General features: G+C 33.2%; 1 protein-coding gene across 2 annotated transcripts in view; it reads right to left on the bottom strand.

Annotated features, from left to right (window-relative positions):
- Positions 1 to 16753, bottom strand: part of LOC150108218 (dnaJ homolog subfamily C member 7-like) — a 170303-nt gene that overhangs the window by 59380 nt on the left and 94170 nt on the right. For both annotated transcript variants that reach the window (XM_090390657.1, XM_090390656.1), the window contains exons 6-7: positions 4964 to 5082; positions 3725 to 3878 (exon numbers count right to left, since the gene is read on the bottom strand). In XM_090390657.1, coding sequence (XP_090246783.1) covers positions 3725 to 3878; positions 4964 to 5082 — 273 coding nt within the window. The remainder of the gene's footprint in view (positions 1 to 3724; positions 3879 to 4963; positions 5083 to 16753) is intronic.

Raw genomic sequence — 16753 nt, 5'->3', positions numbered from 1 at the left:
TCTGTATGTAAGTTTTACAGATCTGGAAAGTGAATATTATAAGGTGTCAAGAGAAAAGCTGTTCAAAATAGTTATATGCAATAAATGAGAAGGATATAATACAGGGTCATATGCAGTCATCTCTGACTAAACATACACACGTAACCACAGTAATAAGATTTTTAATAAGTAAATATTTCATTCTAAGTATCATAGGACATCTTCAGTACAGTTAATTCAAAACAATACTGGGATTAACTGCACTGAAGATCTCCTATGATACTTGGGATGAAACATTTACTTATTAAAAAATCTTATTACTGTGGTTATGTGTGTATGTTTAGTCAAGACTGCTCCACAGGTTTCATTATGCAACACAGTCCCATCTAACTATAGCACATGCATGCACACACACACAAACATATACGCAGCTATAACTAACTAATAAAAAGTTTTAACAACAGGAGTAACAGGTACAATGCTATGCTTAAAAAACTTACTATAACAAACTATCCATTATAACTTATTTTTGTGGTGCACACAAGTTTGCTATAAGTGAGAATTAAAGCATGCATAGGAAGATGCTTTGATTTAAATCAGGTGTCAAACAAGGGATCATATCACAAAAGGAAAGTGGCACCAACTGTGATATCAAAATTCAATATATTCAACTTCTCTTGACTTTATGCAGATGTTATACTCCTAAGTAAATTAAGTGTTTGGTACTAACTAAATTGAATAACTGGCAGTAACATTGTTATGAAAATGAACAACAAAATTACAAGATCTATGAAAACAGACAGGAATATGAAAAACATGAATTGCATTCTTAATGCAAAGTGTACAGAACATGTGATACATTTCAGTGAAAATGGAAAATTAAATTTGGAAACAGACAATGGAATAAGCAAAGACGGTATAGTGGGAAGCGAGTTGAATAAATTTATATGGAATAAAAGAGACAAATTAGCCAAAACACTAAACTAGTAATATATAAGACAGTGCTTAAGCTGATTTTAACTTATGGGTGTGAGAGGTAGGTTAGAAATAAGAGTTGATCAGAGATGCATCAATGACAAAATCATATGGAAAATGAACACATTAAGGAACTTAACATCTTTAATATTCAAGAATATATGAGTAGAGTCAATGTGAATGCAATTGAGACATTCACCGGGCATCCACCACCTGCTCAGTAAAGGGTGTAGCGTGATATGTTGCTCCATAACACGTTTTCAAGCTTCCAGGTCCCACTGTACATGCTCTTCACTGCTGCAGATGACACTTTATATTGGTTTAGGTAAGGTGGGGCTTGCATATTGTGAGCCTCAGTCCTCAATGTTTTTCAGGACCAAGATGGCTGATGTCGTTACTACACATTCAACATGTTGGCCAACAAATGGCAGTTTTTACATATCCTCCGTAGCACTCTACAGTCACATTCAGTGAGTGTGGTGAGTCATCCACTGTGGCTATCACTTGCAGTTGACCTACTGCCCTTCCATCTCAGTATGGTATCATTGATTGTTGACTTTGGATGGCCCAATTTGTCAACAATTTGCCAAACAGATAGGCCTGCAACATGGCATTCTATCATGCCTCTTTTAAACTCCATCAGTTCCCTTTTTGCAGCCATTTCACCCAGACACAGTTGCATTGATTTGGGAGCATCTATTTATGTCATCAATATAAACATTGTGGTTTCCAGGTTTCATGTTAACTTTATCTGCAACTTTTGAAACTGCCGTACGAGATAGAAAAGTCAGTTTTTGGTCAAATACTAACCCCAAGAAATTGGCATTTATTTATTTATTTTTAATGGTTGTTAACAAATAAAAACATACAAAGAACAGTTGACCCTAGTTTGATTTGACCAAGGACCAAGTGGCACCTTCATGGTGAATAAGCATAAAGGTGCCAAAAGAAATTACAAATTATCATAAAAACTGAAAGAAAGCATTACAATAATTAACAACTTGGGCACAAGGAGACAGTGAAGTGTCACACGTCATCTGTTTTATAAGACTGTTTGGAGGTGTGATTAGCTGAAAAGTTCAACAGACTGATATGTTAAGTAATGTTAAAAGATGAGATAGACAAAAACTCCAGTTTCTACTCAGCCAGTTCATCATGAATGGGTAATTTAAGGAGAACAAATTTTATTTGTTAATGATCAATAAAAACAATTATTTGATAGCTACACTGGTTGCAAAGCTTACTTTATCAACATAAACAAAGATTGTATAGTGGGGAGCCAGATGAATAAATTCATATGAAATAAGAGAGAAACTGTCTCCATACCCAAACACTATAAAACAGAATTATATAAGGTGGTGTTTAAACTGATGTTCAATTTCTTTATCAGGAAGTTGGATTAGAAATAAAATATCTAATCCAAGCCCACAGATATGGAAACTGATTTCATCTCTTTACTCTTCTGAGTAAAGAGATGAAATCAATGGGCAAGATAATTTGAAAAATGAAGATATCATTAAAGAACTAATCATTAACATTAAGCATATGTTATGCAAACAAAATTTGCTGGTAATAATCAAAAATTACTAAATAATGGTGTGGTCAGCATATGTGCTCTTCAGTGAACAGGCTGCAGGTGAATCCCATCATGTTTTTTTTGTGATTATCTTTAGGTGGGAGATGGATTTTATTGCCTGGTGTGACACTGCTGCTCTACTTACTGGAGGTCTGAAGTAACTTGAGAAGGTTCCATGTTTGTTTTCTAGACTATGTAAAAAATAAAAATACCAAAAAAAAAAATATAATTAATAAAAATATATTAAAAAAAAAACCTTACCTCACTCATGGTTCTAATGTACTATACAATAGGTTTAGAACCTTTCCTGGGTAGGAGCCATATGTTACATGTGACTTATCTTATCAGCAAATACAGTGTACATTGGTGTACATTATTTATATTAAGCTTATTACTGTTGGTAATGGAAAAAAAGGTATGCAAGAAAATATTAATAAAGTATACTTCTAATTTTTTAGGAAATGACAATGTAAACTAAATTATTAATTATAAAAACTTTAATGACTACCTATATTTTGGCAATGTCACATTGCCGGGAATTACCTTCAGGAATCACAAAACAATGATTTGTGCAAGAAGGCACTCACACTAAATGAAAGAAAATGAGGCTGAAGAAAGGCAACTGAAATCAGTCCTTAGAGTCCTGAACAGTGTCCCCTAGCAGGCTAAATTGGGTTGTCTTGGCAATTGGGCTAATGATCTTAGAATGTATGCTTCCCAAATTTGGGGAAATCTCATGTGTCCAAATTTGTCGAGGTTTGGGAAGTTTTTCAGTGCTGAGGCTGATTCAAGGAATAATCTTTCGTACTTATACTTGCTGCAGTGTAATAAAGTGCCCTTCTTCCAGTGTATTCTGTGATGGGTGTCCAATGCATGGTCAACAAGTGGCTGTATTGGTGGAACTGGATATAGTCCTTCTGTTTGAATATCCTGATAATGGTGGTCCTGCCTGTTTGGCCATAGTAGGATAGTTTGCAACTGCAAGGACATGATATACTCCAGGCAGGTCCAAGGGAAGTGGCCGGTCTTTGGTTTTGTGATCCCCTAAAGATGGCAATGTAACACTGCTATTAAAAGTTTTTATAATTAATAATTTAGTTTACGTTATCATTTCCTAAAAAATTAGAAGTATGTCTAACCAACATAATAGCTTATCTACAAGAATTAATAGAGTAACAAATGAATTTACATTACTTTATATATATCCCTTGCTTTAGTATAATCCGGAGCCAATTTGAGCACTTTTTGGAAATAATTGAAGGCTTTTTCTATATTATCTTCATAATATAAACACAATCCTCTAACGTATAAGGCATCCACATTCATGGAATCTTGTAACAAAATATCACTGAAAGAATAAAATTGTATTATCGATAAGTACGATTATTCAAAGTTGAAAAATTAAAGAGAAAAATATAAATAAATTCACTCTGTGAAGTATGACTAATAAACATTTTCAATACAAACCTGTACACTCCTTGAGGGTATATATTAGGAGTTTGATGATGATTATACACAAACTCCTCTTTCACATTAGGAAATAAATTTTGAAAAGATCATCATGAGCAAGACATCTATTTAATAATGATCTTTTTACTCAATGAATCCTAACTCTGTCATGTTTAGATGGAAACATAACTTGTTCAAATTAAAGCAACACAAACTATGAGGTGAATATATGTATACAAACTGCTAAAATATAAGTCCATAAAATGCATTCTTTTCTCAGTTTGCATGTTATGTGAGATAAAAACTCACAAGACTAGACAGTATTCCTTTATTTGAAAAGCCCTTATAGATGTTCCTTTCACATTACTATAGGAAATGAATCCCAGTTATTGTAACTATGAAGTTAATTAATCTTCAACATAAGAAGTTAAAAGTAGGCAGCAATCTATAGTAACATGTAGTGAATTTTATGAACTTCAGAAACTGTGGAATAAAGGAACAAAACAATAAAAAAAATAAAAAAATAAGCATATGCTAGTTTTATTTATTAAGTAAAGCCAGTGGTATCTGAATGCAAATGACCACCACAGCAAACAATGCTGTAATGAAATGATGCACAGTAACAATCTATCAAAAAGTCCTACTCAATATCCATTACAGCCATATTATTTTCAAACTCAATACTGCAAAGAAAATTTCACAATAGCAAATTGCACTTAATAGCAACTAATAACTATCCGTTGAAATTATTCCTTCACTGAATATGGACATCAAATTCCTGATATGTACCCTCAGGGACTGAACAGGATATATGACAGTACAGACATTTTCAACCTAATTTAAGCATCACAATAGCCATACTCTGTCAGAGTCGTGACCTAATTTTTATGTTATGGTAGTAACATGAGAATTTTCTCAGAAATAATACCTATAAATTTATTGATTTCAATTTTTATAGCTACAACCTCACTGAATTCTACTTACTTGGCTATTTCTTGGGATTCTTGATATCTATTCAAAAGAGCTAAGCATTCAGCTTTTAGAAGTTTAATTTTTGTACAAGCAACTGCTGTTTGTAGAGCCCTGTCCATACAGAAAACTACCTATGTAATAAAAGAATTTAAAAATATATGCATTGTAGTAAAAGCATTATGTAACATTAATTTATTTGTAATAAATATAACACTAAATACAATTCAGGTGTAAATTATCAAGTCAGCCTACTTGGCTGAGCAGAGAGCACCTCTGCTCTCCAAATAAGCTGTGGGTCCCAATCTCATGAATATAGATTGTGAATGTTGTTTGTGGTGACAAAAGGTTAAAGAAAAAAATTTTGCAAAGGATTGACTTCAAATTCATGTTATGAATATACCAGTGGCATGAACAATGTTTCAGAAGTGGTCCAACTTATTTTAAAAGAATTTGTTCTTTTATTATAAAAATAAACTACTATTTAAGTAGATAGATACTACTAATACAGATGTTGAGCACAGAATTATTATATTAAATCAACAAATGCAGTCAAATCTCACTGCAGAAAACTCACAGGAACCAAAAGGAATCATTTGTATTAGAAGTTCTGCTGTAATATATTTCCTTTCAAACAATAATCATGCCATAGGATTTGGGCAAGGATTTTTCATTAGTTTAAGTGAAAGGTGGCTGTACATGAAGGAAAAATTCACAAATTATATCACTGAGATATTTCTGTACTATTTTCAATATGATACAAAGTAGTAGCACATTTAAAATTAATTCAATACAACAATAATACAAAATACAATTCAAATTCAAGATAGCCAAAATAACAATGCAATCAAAACCTAACCCCCCCCCCCCACTTGACATCAGTCACATCAAATCCAACTAATCCAACTGCGGACCTTCAGTCTATTATTATTATTTATTTTTTAAAGTGAGGTGCAATCTGAAGTAGATTAGATAAAATATAAGTAACTGGCCAATCTGACAAATTGATGCACCTTCTGCCATGCTAAGACAAACAGAAGTGTGTGTGTGTGTCCTTCTGAAATGGTCCAGACAAGGTTAATTATATTATTAAGCACATGGTAAATTTTTGCAAATAGCATATAAGTCATTAATAACATTATAAATCACAAAAAAAAATATAGTATGCCACAAAAAAAGTACCGAATAACTACAATGATATATGTTATGGAGTAAATGGGTGTCGGGGTTAAGCTTTTTTTTTTGTGCCATATTGTGCGTATAAACATGTATGTTTATTTATTTACACACACACACAAAGCTTGGAAAGAAGTCAACCCTGCCCCATGAGCAAGGTGCATCATGTCATGTAATGAGTCATGTTTGCAATCAGTATAAATTTGAGGAATACGAAGTCAGTGCGACTGTGTCCAGGTGAAATGGATGCAAAAAGGGTACTGATGGAGCTAGAAAGAGATATTGTGATAGGATGCCGCATTGCAGGCCTATCTGTTTGGCAAATTGGGCCATTCCAGGTCAACAATCAGTGATACCATACTGAGATGGAGGTGCAAGGAGTCAACTGAAAATGATACCAGTAGTGGATGACTTCTTTTATTGACTTCTTTCCAAGCAGTGTGTGTATATATATAGATATGGTTACCACACATACATATATGCATGTGTACACACACACACACACACACACACACACACACACACACACACACACACACACACACACACACACACACACACACACACACACCACACAAAGTTAGACATGAGATGGACATTTGCTAAACACAGATAGAACTGGCAAGTTAAAGAGAAAGGCCTTATTTATCCCACAGTGGATGGAAAGAGGCTAAAGAAGAATATTAACTCTTGGTATCCCATTAAAAAGAAAGTCTGCTAAAGTTTTGAAAAGAATAAAGTTAACTTTATTCTTTTCAAACAGGTGTTACAGGTGTTAACTGTACGTTCATATACAGTATAATGGACATGCAGCAGTGAAATGAAATATTTGCAAATAAATACTTTATTCATTCTCAGTAATACAAAAACTACACAGTAGTTTGAAGAACAATGTAAGAAACAACTGCAAACTTTCAAGTGACTGAAGCACTGGTATATTTTAAAATGAGACCCAATACAAATATTACTATAATATCAAAATTGGAGATCTCAGCTTTTTATTTTATGCAGATGATGTCATACTTTTAAATAAATCCAGAACAAGTCTGCAAGATTCCCTGAATAAATTGAATAACTGTTGGAAAAAATTTGGTATGAAAATCAGCAATAGCAAGACAATGAAAATGGGCAGAAACATTGAAAATATTAAATTGCATCATGAATGCAGAACCTATAAAATGAGTGAAACATTTCAGCTACCTAGGCACAATTTTTAGTGAAGATGGTAAATCACCATCGAATTATTGATATGTACCCTCAAAGGGTGTACAGGATATGATAGTAGTAAATGAAAAACTTACATCATTACTAACTTTCTATCTACAATTTTCTTCCAAATCAATCTGTTACCCGTGAAGACTCCAACATTATCAGATCTTATATTTCTATCTTCTAAGGCATTTTTTAATGTATCAAACCACCTATATCTTGGTCTTCTTCCTGCAAACCTAGCAGAGAACAATTGTTTTTCTAATCTTTCCTTCTATAGGAGAGCTCTGAAAATCCCATAGACAGAACATGTGACAAATACAGATGTCCTATAGAGATTTTTATTACAGGAAATGATCCAGAGAAAGATGAGATTGGCAGGACATGTACTGAGAGGTTCAGCAGGACAGAGGATATTAACAGTTTTAGAAGGAAAAATTATGGGAAAAGGATCAAGAGGCAAAAAACGAAGGACATGGCTTGAAGATATAAGATCCTGGACAGGATCACATGGCTATGCAGAAACAAAAAGGAAAGCCACCAACAGAGAGAAATGGAAGGACATGGTGCTGCACCCTCTCACTGAGGAAGCTACATGAAGAAGAAGAAATCTTTCCTTTCCCATTCTGTTTAAGTGACCATACCACCTGAGATTAGTTCTGCTAACACATTCCTGGATGCTGAAAATGTCAAGTTCTTTCCTAATATCCTCGTTTTTAATATGATATTACCATTGATGCCATCTGTTCACGCCTCCAACCTTTCTCAGGACTCTCATATCTGCAGTCACTAGTCTTTGGTCAAGTGTTTTACTTCTGACCCAGCTCTCAGATCCATAAGTTAAAACTGGTTTGAACACTGTCTTGTATACAGCTAATTTAGTGTTCCGACTCATTTGTCTATTATTCCATATGAATTTATTCAATTGACTTCCTACCATACCAGCTTTGTTGATTCTGTTGTCTATTTCTTCACTAAAAATTGTGCCTAAGTAGCTGAAATGTTTTACTTGTTCTATAGGTTCTCCATTCACAATGCAGTTGATATTTTCACAGCGGTGTAGATGGGGGGGGGGGGGGGGGCAACCCAGGTGGCACTCTTCACGTGAGACAATTTTATTTTGATGATTCTTTTATTTATGTAAAAGTAATTTTTATTACTTAATAATAATTAGTTTAACAACTATACTTACAACTAAAATAAACATAGAGTTTTAATTTATCTCCCTATACGTCGTTTTGACTTTTGGTAGTATTTTTCATGTGTATTGAGAGGGGCGGTAGAGTCAGGAACTGCCCTGGGGGGCAAAAGCTCTAGCTATGCCACTGTATTTTCAATGCTTCTGGCTATTTTCATTGTCTTTGTCTTGTTATTGCTGACCTTCATATCAAATCTATTACAACAGCTATTCAATTTAGTCAGAGAATCTTGCAAACTTGTACTAGATTTATTTAGAAATATAACATTAACATCTCCAATTTTGATATCAGGTTTAATACCACTTTCCTTCATAATGTGATCCATATAGATAATGAATAACAGAGGGGGGATAATGTACATCCCTGTCTCACACCAGATTTAACATTAAACCATCTTCCTGTACTTCCTTCAATTCTAACTGCTGACTTACAGCTCAAATAAAGACTAAGTATTGCTTGATATAATGTCCCACTGACACCATACAACTGTAGCATTTTGAATAACTTTTCTCTTGGCACCTTGTCATATGCGTTTTCCAGATCTACAAAACTTAAATACAGATCTTTGTTATATTCTAATGGTTTCTCAACTATTTGTAGTAAAGTGAAAATCTGATCCTGACAGCCTCTATTTGGCCTGAATCCAGTTATTCTTCTCCAAGCTTACCTTGAGAAGGTGAGGAATGGACATTAGGTCAGTTCTCTGTATTCCTTTAAAAGCTACATGGAGGTCTCCTCTCAGTTATACAGCTTTGACCCTTCATAACCTTTTTTGAAACGTATTATGATTATTATTATTATTTTATTATCTACGCAACTTTTAAAATTGTTACTCTGAACTCTAATAGTGTAATCCTATAAAGTCAGATGCAACCGTGACATGAGCCAGTAAACATGCTTCATGATTTGAATTTAGTTACTATTATGTTTCTCTGATGACCTCCATATTACATTGTAAGAAATATATCTTAGATTTTGAATAAAATTCTGTTTCTATACATGTAAGTCATAGATGCAAGTATCTATAAATGTATCTGGTACATGTTTTCTATTAAAAATAATTATTACAATTTACAATGATATTGACAAATATTAAACGGTACAACAACTGATTGATTTGGAAGCATGTGGTAAAGTTGTTTGCAAGGACAGAAAAATCTGTGCTGGATGGTGGACTGAGGCAGTTAAAGAGATAATCAAGGAAAAGAGAAAAAAAACAAAAAGCATACCGAAGGTACTGTAAAAGGAATGAGATAAAACAGGTGACAAAAATTGATAGTATATATTCTGGATACTTGGAGTAATTACTGTGTCCTGTCATTTCTGATTTCATTTATTAATTTTTCAGTAGTATAAAATATTCAAGAGGAATGAAACCAGGAAGAAATATCAACATTCTCAATCAAAAACATGACATATGGAAAGGCAGCTGAAGTAGATGATATTGGACCAGAAATATTCAAATATAGAGGCATAAATGTTTTATAGTGGTTACACTATCATAATTCAAAAGACCTGGTCAGAAAGTCCAATTCTGGATGATTGGAGTAGAGCTCTCATAGTACCTACCTATAAAAATGAAAACCAAATAATGTAAGAATTACAAAGGAATTTTCCTAAGTGTTCTAGTTAAGTTATGAAAGCATACTGCAGCTAAAAAAACTGTCAAAAAGAAACTTTGGAGATGAACACACTTCAGAGTATAAGAATATAATAAGAATTGATACGAGTTTTGTAGATCTCATATCTGGAAAAGGCATACAAGAAATCATCAAGTCATATGAAAAGCGAAATTTCATATGTCAAGTCATATGATGTAAATTTTTCATGTAGTACTATCCTGTACACCCCTTGAGGGTACATGGCAGGAATTTGATGATGATGATGATATGAAAAGCACTACAGTCATATGAAGTAAATGGGATATTATATAGATCAATATACAGATGGCTTACTATAGGGACTACAGGAACAGTTTGCTATAGTGAATGTCTTATCATAGCTTTATACCTATAGAGTTGTGAATGAACTTTTCATTAGTTTATTATAGCATTGCTTACATAATTGCCTACATACAAGAGTTAACTATAATCAATATTTAAATTGTAAACCAGCAGTCAGATCTTTGATCAACTATTTTATTTCGAGTCCATCTATCAGATCCACATGATAAAGTTAGCCTGAACATTATCATGTATACAGCTAGATGTAATTTACTAAACTTGATTTTTTGGCTGACTTCTCTCTTAGTTCATATTAAGAGAGAAAGTTTATTCAGCTAGCTTTCAACCTTACCAGCAATATTTAAGTTCTTTATCTAGTTCCATATTTAATATGCCATCTTCACTAAATTTGTGCCAAATCAAGTGTAAGATAAAAGTGCACACTATCTTAACTGTTACTCATCATCTATATGAATTACATTATGAAGGAAAGTGGCATTAAACTTGAATTGGAGATATTCAACTCTGCATTTTACTTTATGCAAGTGATGTTATACTCATATATAAACTCTGACCAAGTCTTCAGGATTCTTTCTAAACCAAATACTGCTATAACAAATTTGGCAAGAAAATCAGCAATAAAGAAACAAAAACTAAGAATATAGGTAGGACCATGGAAATCATCAACTGTATTCTTGAAACATACAACCATTTCAGCCATTTAGGCATAAATTCTAGTAAAGATGGCAAATTAACCATGGAAACACACAAAAGAATAAGCAAATGTGGTAAGTTTTTCTTATTCTACATCCCTTGAAAAGTACATATCAAGAATGATAAATGATGCTGGTACAACGTAAACAAAATTTTAGTTTGACACAATATTTTGTTGGTTTCTAATAAAGCAGACAGATATAAATCTTTTCTGTCATTATAATCATGTAATGTATACTCTCAAAATGATATAGATATTGTATATCAGTTATAACATTCTCAATGTCCTAGGAGGCCATATAAAAAAAACAAAGACCTAACAATCTGTATCCCCCACCCCTCCACACAAAGTGGTCTGTGATTTGATCAGTTCTTTCATTTCCATATCTTCTCAAGCAATCCTAACTGTAATTGTCCAACCAACATTTTTCCATCTAACACTTGTTTTTCTTATTTTATCTCCAATTCTGTTTAAGTGGCTATACTATATTAGATTGGCTCTGTTTATACATTCTTGAATATTAAAACATCAAGTTAATTGTGATATCTACATGTTTAACATGGTTCTGCTATTGAGTACATTTGTACATTTCCTTATTTTATCATATATTTCATATCCGTGGTCTCCAATTTTGATCAACTGTTATTTCTATCAAATTCATCGGATACATACAATAAAGGTGGTTTTGAACACTATCATGTATGATGGTAGATGTAATTGACTAAATTTGAGCTTGTGGGTTTCTCTATCTCATTCCATATAAATTTATTCAATAACATTCCAACCACACAAACAGTACTTATTCTTTCCATATTTAATATTGCCATCTTCACCTGGTCTGAATACCTAGCCAGGTAAGAATTAGCAATCAAGGTGTGTGTGTGTGTTCAATGGAGATGAGAGGATCCAGTAATGTCCACAAGAACATTCCCCATACCAGGATAGTGTCAAGACTTTTTTTTTTTTTCCCTGGCCAGAAGCAGACTGCTTGGTGGTAATGTTTTGGCTCAGAAGTGTATATATGGAATCGCTACATCATAAGATTCCAGATTCATCAATTTGAAGTTATCTCCTGCTAGTATGCAAATAAACCTATGCTAGGTATACCTGCAGTTTTAGTAGTAGTACTGCTACTACTTAATGCTAATTAAACTAAAGGCATCAGTACATCATAACATAAACAGGCAGGTCATATTTTTTTTTAAATCTATGTAATGTTGCCATGGTCTGTTTTGCACAACCAGAATATTACTGTGTAAATAGCTGAAAAATATACTGATAACAGTGAAGCCGGCATCTTTGTGTTGACACACACACACACACTTAACTTGTGAAACTACAGAATTTTCTGGAACCCTGATTGTTGTAATAACCTATATTCAGTGTTGCCAAACTGAGAAAAATTTTAATGTTAAGTTCAAATGGCCTGTCATGAACAATCAACATGGCTTCCTTGAGAAAATATGTTTCTTTAGGATTCATTTTTGAAATTATGGATTCTACAACCGTGTTAAAATAACTCTTTTTATTATCCCGATGTTTCAATCTTCATATCAAGATCGTCATCTGGAGGCATACACAAATATACAAGACAAGCTGCGTTACATTACAAATCGTAATATAATGCTAGAGAAACAATGAACTGATCACGTTATTCTACTGGCATGACCTCTAGTGGAAAAAAAAAAATTACATCAAGCTAGATTTAATTTATAATTACATAAATAAACATTATTTCTTACAGATAGTTTGCTTCCAGTGACAGTGATGTCCTGGAAGCAAACATCCAAAGACCCTCTCCCTATGCTGGCCCACCCTGGAGTATACCATATTTATTGCAACTGCAACATACCATGCATAGGAGAAACAGGACACACAATTCCTATCAGACAAAAAGAACATAAATGACACATCAAATATAATAATTATGGTGAAGCTGGCCTTTCTGATCATGCCCTGAACACCTTACACAGAATTGACTGGAAAAGCACTAGTTGTCTACATCACACCAAAACATGGTATGAATGCAAATTTAAGGAAGCCTGTGAGATGACTATCAACCACCCTAATCTGAACAATAATGATGGTCTAAAAATCCCATACATATGGAAGGCATATATTTGTCCCATGAATCCTTCCTCTCTAAGAACAACTGTAAAAAATCCAGGATCCTAAATCAAAAATAACAATTGTAATACTAAAAAAAATAGGACATCACTGTTAAGGAAGAAATCTATAAGAAAAAATGTTTATTCTTGTTGTAATTTATAATTTTTTTTTTTTAAATCAAAAATAACAATTGTAATAATAAAAAATAGGACATCACTGTCATTGGAAGGAAAACTATCTGTAAGAAAGAATGTTTATTCATGTAATCATAAATTAAATGTAGCTTGATGTAATTTTTTTTTTCCCACTAGAGGTCATGCCAGTAGAATAACATGTGATCAATTCATTGTTTTTCTAGCTTACGGTTTGTAATGTAACGCAGCTTGTCTTGTATATTTGTGTATGCTTCAGATGATGATCTTGATATGAAGATTGAAACGTCAGGATAATAAAAAGAGTTATTCTAACAAGGTTGTAGAATCCATAATTTCAAAAATTAATGCTGATCACCGTGTAACACTAAAAGAAAGGATGTTTCTTTAGGAAGAGGTTCTGTAACTTTTAGATCAAAAAAAATATGAATTTTCTCTTTTTGTTCTCTCCTCAGATTTGACTGTTTTCTTAGTCTAGATTAAGTCTTGATCTACTTTAGTTCTTATTAAATGAATTGCTTTTCAGTTAACCCTTAACTGAATAAGGAAATTTTGATGTATCTGTGAGCCTTGATTGACTAGAGTCTATTTGGAGGAGTGTTGACTTGCAGTCAGGTATAACTGAGGACAACAACAACAGTCATTCAGCTTAACAGCACTTTTTACTAATATGACTTTGAAACTTAATAAAATATTAAGTTTCTCTCAGTTTGAAGCCAACATTCCATATACAGTTTGTATATGGAATGTTGTCCTATTACAAAGAAAATAATAAAAATGAATAAATATAATAAAACAATCATTGGAAACACCTCGGTTAAAATGTTCTTTTGTAATTCTGAGGTGTTTTTTGTATAAAGCTATTATTTAATAATTAATTATTTATTTATTACATGTGGGGATATTCACATGACCTTTTATTATGCTAAGTTAGTAGAAATCGTGTTTCAGCTTGTCACAAATCAGGTTTGGCATCCCATACAACTAACACAGGCCATCAAGCAGTTTGATAACAAGCAAATATGCCTTATATTAATAATAATTTTACAAGAAAGTCCAAGGAACCCTCTGAAATGCTAAGGATCCTCAATCAAATTAATCAAAGCTTAATTCTACACTAAGTCTGGTCTGCTTTCATTAAAAATCTACTATTACTACATACTACTGCAGATGCGACACGTGCCATCTACAGAACGTAACAGCAACAACTAGCGTTCTTCCAATGCAAATACAGTAATTAATTTAATGTTTGTTTTTTTTTATTCTAGTTACTTATCTATATGTGCCAATTGTGAAGTTCTGATAACATCTGTTTAATTAATTGTTAATAGTTTTTTCTTTTTTTGTGTACGACTTTTGCTAGCGACGATGTAAGTCACCAGACTTACTAAACTTGTAGGATTATGTTTGTTTATTTTATTAAATTCATTAATTATCTCACACATAGCACTGATGTGCTATAGGTTCTTGTATCTCTCTTGTGTGTGTGTGTGTGGAATAAATAAAATCTAAAAACATGTAGTCTCAATACTGGAAGCTTTCTACAGAATTTTTTGTGTATCCCTGATCGTAAAAGGTTAAGGTTGCATACGAATAGTGTAGTAATACTTATCGACAGGAATGGGTCTTGATAAACCAGAATTCCTGCATTGGAAAGTAAATTTTTATTTTTTTTATTTTTTAGTAAGAAAAGTGGTATACCAGCTATTTGGTGACAAAAAGTGAAGGTCACATGTCAGATTTAAGAGTCAAAGCCAACTAAATTGAAGGAGATCTCCACATCGCCTTTCAGGATTACGGACAACTGACTGGGGCTTCTGACCTAATGTCCAATCCTCACCTTCATGGGGTGTGCCCTGTTAGTAGGCATCTACTGGTACTGAACAAACGAGGATGGGCTGGCAATTTGGGATTTAGCTGATCAAACTGTACTTTTAATTGGCTTAAACCACAAATGCATATGATGATATAACATGATGAGATCTCATGCTGGCTGTGGTGTCACACAGTTAAACAAGGCCAATGCTGTTTTTGTCAGGGAATTAGGGAGGCTCTGTGCAGTTTTACTACCATATAATATTATTACATTAGCTCTGATAACAGAATCATCCCATCAAGATAACTTTTTAATGTCAAGTTAGATATCATGATTTCCTCATACATTACTGCTACCTGATTGAAATTTTTCGATAAAAATTGATTTTACATAGAGTGAAAAGTCAGCTACTGAAACAATCAACATCTAGAAGAAGAATAAACCCAACATCAGAACTGAAGATAGGAGCCATCAAAATAAGGAGTATTAATGGAAAGGAAATTGAACTTGCAGGAGAATAGGAAAAGTACCACGTGGACATAATTGGCATAACTGAGACAAAGAAGACAAAATCAGGTGAGATATTACTAAATAATAAGTGTATGATGCTATTTTCAGGTAAAAAGGAAGGAGTAGCGATAGCATTCAACACGAAAATGAAGAAAACTTCTTGATGGGAGAGCAGTTTCAAGTAGTTATGTGGGCTAACTTTGAAATGGACAATGAAACTTATTTGTGCTTATAGTACCACAGAAGGTTCTTCCAAAGAAGAAGAGGAGGAAGAGGAATTTTTTTGAGTCATTACAACAGGCAGCTGACATAAAGAAAATGGAAAAAGTGGTCCCTGTTTGGAGATCTGAGCAGAGTAGGAAATGAATCCCATGAATCATGGGATTCATTTCCTACTCTGCTCAAAATAAAAAAAATAAAAATTTACTTTCCAATGCAGGAATTCTGGTTTATCAAGAATTCCTATTCATTTACTACTAAAACAAAATTTGGAGAAAAGGCTAAAGCTAATAATAATGGTAGGTATTTGCTAGACTTCTGCTCAGGACACAGACAAGTCATTACTAACACCATGTTTCAACATAAAGATATGTATAAGTTCACATGGAGAGAAGACACAAGAAATAAGAAAAGCCTTATTGACTAAGTCATTGTTGATAGTGATATCGTAAAGCTGGTTCAGGATACAAGAGTGTACAGAGGATTCGAAATGACCATTACTTAGTACTAAGCAGGATAAAAATAGATATTACACTGAAAAGAACAGTATGTAAGCAAGTTTTAAAAAGAATTAAAGCTGAGCAGCTTTTACAGGTAAATTGTACTCAACTATGAAAACATTATTGAAGAAAATTTGCAGCAGTTTGAAAACAAGAACCAAACCTTGGAGTCTCAGTGGCAAACTCTGAAGAAGACATTGATCGATTAAGATAAGGAGGTATGTGATGAAGTTGTATGCAAGGAGATAAAAATAATA

Source organism: Typopeltis vanoorti, chromosome 3 (genome assembly GCF_054136105.1).
Source record: "Typopeltis vanoorti isolate ZY-2024b chromosome 3, IOZ_Tvanoo_1.0, whole genome shotgun sequence".
NCBI lineage: Eukaryota > Metazoa > Arthropoda > Arachnida > Uropygi > Thelyphonidae > Typopeltis > Typopeltis vanoorti.
The sequence above is the reverse complement of the archived record's forward strand: the minus strand, read 5'-3'. Positions and strand labels throughout refer to the sequence as shown.